This window comes from Monodon monoceros, unplaced genomic scaffold (assembly GCF_005190385.1).
Source record: "Monodon monoceros isolate NGI ecotype Baffin Bay Population unplaced genomic scaffold, NGI_Narwhal_1 Super_Scaffold_11, whole genome shotgun sequence".
Lineage (NCBI taxonomy): Eukaryota > Metazoa > Chordata > Mammalia > Artiodactyla > Monodontidae > Monodon > Monodon monoceros.
Genome location: NW_021703767.1, coordinates 2,814,346 through 2,821,827, shown reverse-complemented (window position 1 = coordinate 2,821,827; position 7,482 = coordinate 2,814,346). Strand labels below are relative to the sequence as shown.

The 7,482-nt window shown below is 54.6% G+C and overlaps 1 protein-coding gene across 2 annotated transcripts in view; it reads right to left on the bottom strand.

The window, feature by feature from the left end:
* CBS (cystathionine-beta-synthase) overlaps positions 1-4,966 on the bottom strand; it is a 30,975-nt gene extending 26,009 nt beyond the window's left edge. For both annotated transcript variants that reach the window (XR_003792361.1, XM_029214668.1), the window contains exons 1-2: positions 4,887-4,966; positions 792-999 (exon numbers count right to left, since the gene is read on the bottom strand). Coding sequence is in view for 1 of the 2 variants with exons in the window: in XM_029214668.1 (XP_029070501.1) it covers positions 792-991 (200 nt within the window). In the remaining variant the exon portion in view is untranslated. The remainder of the gene's footprint in view (positions 1-791; positions 1,000-4,886) is intronic.
* Positions 4,967-7,482: the final 2,516 nt, after the last annotated feature.

Here is a 7,482-nt window from a genome sequence, read left to right as displayed (position 1 = left end):
GTTCTGAATCGAAAATCAATAATCATAAACGTTGGTACAGCAGTGTATGAAGGATAAGAACCAAACATCCAAAAGGCATGTTCTTCCGACTCCTTTGTTGTACTTCTGGGAGACAACACTAAGGAAATAAAGATAATCCTAAGGTTTAGTGAACTCAGTTCGAGTCTCATGATGGGTCAGGGATTTTTGCCTTTTTTTTTTTTTTTTCCTTTCCCACTGGTTGATCTGATGGTGCACTAGAACAGGGCACACATATAGTAGGTGCTGTGACTAAATGAACTGCATTTTCCACTGCAGTCATTCACAATGAGATCATTGCAGACACATGAATACCCAAGAGAGGGCTTAAAGTCGTGGTTTATTCATCCAACAGTCTCAGTCCAACCACAAAGACCCCACTACAGAAAAGTATTTCACAGCCTGGAGTTAAGCAGAGAAGGGCAGGCATGATCCTAATTACAAGAGTGTGCAACCGGACGGATCTGGATCAGAAACCTCCCCCCTGCCTGTCACTCAGAGCGTGGGCCCTGGGCACATCCCTTTATTTACTGAGCATCTGGTCTTGGGAGGCACTGAACTAGGTGCTGCGCTACAGCACAAACGAGCCTTGGCCTCTCTGAGCCTTGGGGGACTCAGCTATAAAATACCTCCCACCCCAGCTCACCATCCATCCAGAGTGACTGCAAGGGACGGGGGTGGTGGGGTGGTGGTTCACACCCCAGGTCCCTGTGGCTACCTGGCTTCAGGTAACAAACGCTTCCCCCCATCTTATGGTCATAAAGGGGACTCACAGAGCAGTGTGGTGATGTGGAGAGTTGGTGGCAGGCCTGCCTAGCTGCCAGGAGCACCTGCTCGGGGCATCGGGACGGATCCACAGGACCTCCTTGTCTCCCGGAGGCTCCTTTTCCAGGCTTCCTTTCCCCAGGTGTGCCCCTGAGAGGTGGGGGCACCCTGCAGCCCTCTCTTCTGCTTGGGGTGTCTCAGAAGGCATGGTGGGATCTGTCAAAGGCAAGGGGAAGAGATGCCGTCAGTTCGGGCAGTTTCCAAACACCTACAGAAGGGCCTGCTTCTCTGTTGCCTGTCCTGGGAGCCCTGCGCGCCCAGCCCCCTCTGGGCGTGGAGCTCCATTCACTCAAGTAGCTCGGCAGGAAAAGGCATAACTACGCAGGCACCAGCTGCTGTGGACAACAGCTGGACAGCTTCTCAAAGGGTTAAGCATACAACTACCGTGTGACCCGGCAATTCCACCCCTACGCATACAGCCAAAAAAAATGGAAACATACAGTATGTGCCCACCGCATTCCTAACGGCACTATTCACGATAGCAAAAACCTGGAAACAAACCAAGTGTCTGTCAGCGGATGAATGTATAAACAAAATGTGGTTTACCCATACAGTGGAAGAGTATTTGGCCATGAAAAAACAATGAAGTTTTAAAATCTTCTCAACATGTGAGCGCATGCACACACACACAACACACAGACACACACACACAGCAACTATGTAGAGGTGATGAATGTCATTCATCTTGATAGCTTGACTGTGCTGTCTTTTCATAACATATACATAAATCAAAACATCACGTTGTACACCTTAAATATACACATGACTTTTTTTTTTTTTTTTTGCGGTACACGGGCCTCTCACTGTTGTGGCCTCTCCCGTTGTGGAGCACAGGCTCCGGACGCACAGGCCCAGCGGCCATGGCTCACGGGCCCAGCCGCTCCGCGGCACGTGGCATCCTCCCAGACCGGGGCATGAACCCGTGTCCCCTGCGTCGGCAGGCGGACTCTCAACCACTGCGCCACCAGGGAAGCCCCACATGACTTTTATATATCAAAGATATCTCAATAAAGTTGTTTGAAAAAGACTACATTTAGGGACTCCCCTGGTGGTCCAGGGGTTAAGACTCTGCGCTTCCAATGCAGGGGGCCCAGGTTCGATACCTGGTCAGGGAACTAGATCCCGCATTCCATAGTGAAGATCCCGCATGCTGCAACTAAGACCCGGAGCAGACAAATAAATAAATATGTATATTTTAAAAGACTACATTTATATGATGGAAATAACAAGAGGAAGATGAAGCTGTCAATAAATATACTTTTACCCTAAAAAAGAAGGAATGAAACATTCTGCGAAGTCAAATAAGCCAGAAGAATATTGCATGACTCTACCTATATGAGGTAGCTAGAATAGGCAAATCAGAGAGACATGAAGTGGAACAGAGATTCCCAGGGTCAGCGGGAGGGGAGTCACTGTTTAATGGGTACAGAGTTATGAGGAAGAAGTCTGGGGTACAGATAATAGTGATGGTTGCACAACACTGTGAATGTGTGTATTGCTACTGAATTTACACACTTATGAAAGTTAAACAGTATATTACATGTATTTTATCAATTAAAAATCTCATGGAACCTTAAAATAGATGACAAAAAAAAAAAAGAAAGAAAGAAAGAAAGGAAAGGGAATGGGCACACTCAAAGAAGAGGCTGCAGCCCTGCCCAGCTCCTTCTGGTGACATTGAGCAAACGCCCACCTCTCAGGACTGAGCTCAGCCGCTCGGCTGCCGCCCTGTGATTTCCCACACTGAACAGAGGACCGGTCCACGGCCGGCGCGGAGCCATCACTCACCAGGCTGATGACCGAACACTCACCACGGCTCCAACTCCATAAGGAGCAGTGAAAACTAAATGGAATGAGGTGTCTTGGATGGAATCCCAGAACAGGAAAGGGTATTAGGGGAAACTAAGGAAATCTGAATAAGTAGGGACTTTAGTTAACCATAATGTTCATTAATTGTAAAAATCGTAAGATGGTAATAATAGGGGGAACCGTGAGTGTGAGGGGGGAGGTACGTGAGAACTCTGCTCTCTTCTCAACTTTTCTGTAAACCTAAAGCTCCCCCCACCCCAAGTCTCTGGAGCCCTGTGGGTCTGGAAGGTCCCTGCGAGGAGCTCAAGGTAGGGGATGTGGCTCGGGGTGACCTCTGAGTGCAGCCCTCACCACTCCTCCAGCCCCCAGCCTTGCCCCTCTGCTCCCCAGGACATTTCGGCAGGCAGTTTGCTGTGAAAAGGTTCGGTGGCCCAGGCGGAACTGGGCTGGAGGTGCACATGGAGGCTCGTGGACCCGCTGGATTTCTCCTCCGGAGCGGCCCCATCTGGGTACCGCCACCATCAGCAAGGGCAGAGGCCGCCCCAGCTGGTTCCCTGTCTCCCAGCGCAGGGCCAGGTGCAGACCAGCGCCCAGCAGGTCGCCCCCGATGCCCAGGCCGGAGCCTGCGCGCAGGGGAAGCGGAGACCCCCACTCTTGGCAATCACATCCGTTTCAAATCCACGAGGCCCGCGGCGCACGGCTTTCCGGGAGAAACCAGCCTCCCAGCCGATCTGCCCCCAAACGTGCCTAGAGCAGAGGTTCCTTCAAGTCTTTGGATCAGCAAGTACTTTTTCAGGCGTTCAGTTCCCCTCGTGAAACCACGGAGGGACGTCCCGCGTCCTTCTTCCACCTTTCAAAAAGCCCCCGTGGTAAGCGGAACACTGCCTTCGCTCCGCGGTGCGCCCGCGGGTAGGTGGTTCTTCCGTCGTGCAGAAGCGCCCCTGTCGTAGACCTCTCTCCCCATCAGAGGCCGACAGGCCGGCAGCCCCCTGGCCAGGACACCCCGCAGACCGGCCACGCAGACGCAGGCAGCCCTGCGCCTCCTATGTGGCGACTTGCCTCGCCTGTAGCGACCTCCCGAAAGGTAAGGGGCTGCTGGGAACTCAAATCGAGACCGACAGAGCCTCCGTGGAACCCACAGGCACTCGGCGGGACCCTCGCTGGGCGACCCGGGTTCGAACCCGCGGATTCAGTCCAGCGCAGCCCGTCTCAGCTCCCAGCGGGCACAGCTCCCCGCGGGCACAGCGCCCAGCGCGCCGACGCACGTGCGTGCTGGGAAGGCGGGCTCCCCTGGCGCGGTCCTGCTGGCTCCTGCCGCACCCCAAACCCCAAGACCCTCCTGGGGTCACGCCCCCCGCGCCCCCCAGCGCCCTGCACGCGCGCACCAGTCGGCCCAAGGGGGCCAGTTAGGGCCAAGGGTGCGGAAGGTAGTAAACTCCCGTTTCAAAGAGAGACTTTTCAGGCGGGTAATTGAGACGCTACAGAGGATCTGGAGACCGCCCGGTCACCTGGCCTTTGGGAGGGGCTTTTGGGGATACCGTTTGGGATAAACACCCCCAGGTAACTCTTGGGAGGCTAAGTTTTGTGCTCCCGCTCCTTCCCCACTACCCCTCCCCATTCTCCAGCTCAGCCATCCGCCTAGCCTAGGGCTCGAAGTGAGGGTCTCAGGGCACCCTCCCCCATCCCCTTAGTACGTGCTGGAGGCAGGGCCCTGTTTGCCCTGCGCGCCCTGCGCTCCCTCCCACCGCGGGCAGCCACCTCCCGTGCAGCCTACGCAACTACATCAATATTTTACACCCCGCTCCCCCCCCCCCCCCCCCCCCCCCCCCCCCCCGCCCACTCCACAGAACTGGCAGGAAAGAGCAATTTTCGAGACAACCATTTCCCATCCAAAATGCAGCGAAAAATCAATGATGGCACCATTAGAGCGCATCTTCCGAAAGTCTCAGCTCGACGCCCCCCGGCTCGCGCCCCCTGCCGTCCCCTCCGCAGCCGCAGGAGTTGGAGTGGAGGCCCTGGGCCACGTGGGCGCGGAACCCCCAGCTTCAAGACAGTCTGGACTCGCGATAAGGGGAGGGTCCTGGACGCGGGCGGCGCGGGTCCAGCTCCGCGGCTGGCAGATGTAGATGATGCAACGCCGGCCCAGCGGTTGCCGAGGCGGAGACCCCGTCCCAGACCCCGGCCAGATCCCTCCGCCTAGGGGTGGGGCGAGTCACGGTCCGGCAAGTGCTCACCTGGACCGAGACCGGGAAAAAGCGGCGGGCTGGGCGCGTCCGGGAGCAGCGAGCTGTGACCCGGAAAGCGCGACCCCGGGGCTGGGTGGCACCCCGGGGACCGGGCGGCCAGAGTGGGAGGAAGGCGATTGGCCGAGAGGAAGGGGCGGGGTTCGGCTTCCGGCCAATCCCGAGTTGCGGATCGCGGGGCCACCACCTCTCTCGTACCCGCCTCTCGCCACGCCCCCACGCCACGCCCCCATCCCTCCCCCACTGCCGCACCTTGGGTCAAGAGCCCACCCCCATCACCTACTCTCTTTTGACGCAGCCGTGGGCTGGTGGCCTCTGTCCCCTCTTCTCCCCTCACTCCCGGGACCCCAGCACGCTCCGCCTACCCCTACCCTCTCCCCACCTCCCGCCCCGGGACCCCAACCAGAACCCCGCATCCAGGGGTGTGCGAACACTCTGTACCCAATGTCCCGATTCTGTTTTACTTGGGTAAATCCTTGCTCTGCGGGAGTGTAATAAATAAATATTGATTGATGAGTTAAAAACGTGCGGTCTGGAGAGAAGAAGGACTTGGAAGGCCCTGAGGATGAGCCTCAGCACGCATCCCGCCTGCTGGGTCCCCTCACGCTGGCCCGGTCCCGCGACCACCGGACACGGTTCTGTCTGGTCGCGGGACCCCAGGGGGCTGAAAGCTGCGGGCGGACCCAGCGCGCAGACAGTAGACGCTCTGCACCTGGGCTTCGGATCCATCACGGCGGGTTTGTCCCGACTTACTTCCTGCCCCTCACGGTCCAAGGGCCCAGCATACACAGTGCTTCGCCGGCCGAGCCCCTCTGTCTGCCCAGCCCGGTGACCGCTCCCATCAGGGAGGGAACTTGAGCGCACGTGGACATGGCCAGAAGCCACAAAGCCGCTGGGAGCCGGGCTGCCGGCAGGCTCTCACGGGCGCCAAAGGCGCCAAAGGCTGACGGCCAGGATGGCCCTGGTCGCTGGGAAGGCGACCGCTAATAACAATATTCCAGACTGGGTGCTCTCGACTTTTAAAGAGCCTGCCTGCCTCTTGAGGTTCCGAGCTGAATGGAGAATCCCTGACCCTTGAGTTTCTCCTGCACCGTAGTGACTAAGTGAAAGGCGGAGCCGCCAGGCTTCGGCAGACATACAGGATGGAGTTACTTGGCCCAGCACCCAACTGTTTAGTGCGCTGGCCACGCGCCCGCATTGCTCCCAGCACTGCATGGGAAACAGAGCAAGCTGAGACAAATGGCCTCTGCGCCTGTGGGGTTGCTGTTCTAGGGGAGGGGGCTCAACAGACATCACTTCATAAAAAACTTCCACTAATGAGACTGATAATAAAGAATGATACAGCGGGGAATGGAGAAAGACAGGAGCGGCAGAGTCCCAGATCAGGTGGTCAGAAGTCTCTGTGGACAGGTGACCCTTGAGCAGAGAGCTTAGGCACCACATCTTGTCCTGGAGAAGGATGTCCCCGGCTGAAGTTAGCCAGTGCAAAGGCCTGGGGCAGGAAGAAAGCAGGGTGTCCGGGGAAGCAGGGAAGGTCACTGTGGCCAGAGCGGAAGCAGGTGCGGTCAGAGGTGGGAGGGGAGGCGGAGTCCAGGCCACGATCTGGACTTTAGCCTCAAAGACCTGGGGCGCTTGGGAGGGTTTCCAGTGGGGAGTTTTAAATTATGCTCCGAATTATGTTATCTTGGCATAATTTCAGACTGCCACAAAAGTGGCGGGAATAGTATAAGAATTCCCAGATACTCAAAGATTCCCAGATGTTAAACTTTTACTAACCCCTGAATCTTTGAGTGTGATCTTACTTGGAAATAGGGTCTTTGAGGATATAATCAACTTAAGATGAGGTCATAGTGAATAAAGAGGGGAGCTCTAAATCCAGTATGACTGGTGTCCTTACAAGAGGGAAATTTGGACACAGACCCACAGAGGGGAGATGGCCATGTGAAGACAGAGGCAGAGACTGGAGTCATCCAGGCACAAGACAAGAACACACAAGCAACAGGAGCTGGAGAGGCAGGAATGACCCCCGCCAGAGCCTCAGAGGGAGCACGGCCCTGCGACGCCGTGATTTTGGACTTCTGGCCTCCAGAGCTGTGAGAGACAATGAACTTGTGTTGTTTTAAAGGGCAAGCATAAAAATTTAAAAAAATTTTTTAACATAATTTCAGAATGTCAGAAAAGTGGTATAGTGTATATATATACTATATATATATATATTATAGTATATATATAGTATATATACTATACCACTATAGTATAGTATATACTATAGTGGTATAGTATATAGTAAAATAGTATAAAGAATTTCCAGGTGCCCTTCATCCAGATTTTCCAAATGTTAAATTTTTATTATGTTTGCTTTACACTTCTCTCTCTGTGTGTCTCTCTCTTAGATTCTTACATATAAAATATGTATCTAAGTCTTTGTCATCAATTTATCTACCATCTATCTATGTTTTTTCTGAATGGTTGAGAGTAAGTTGGAGATGCAATGTCCCTTTACCCCCAACTACTTCAGTGTGTATTTCCCAGAAACAAAGAATTGTTTCCTATAACCATATTTCAACTGTCAAAATCAAGAAGTTAA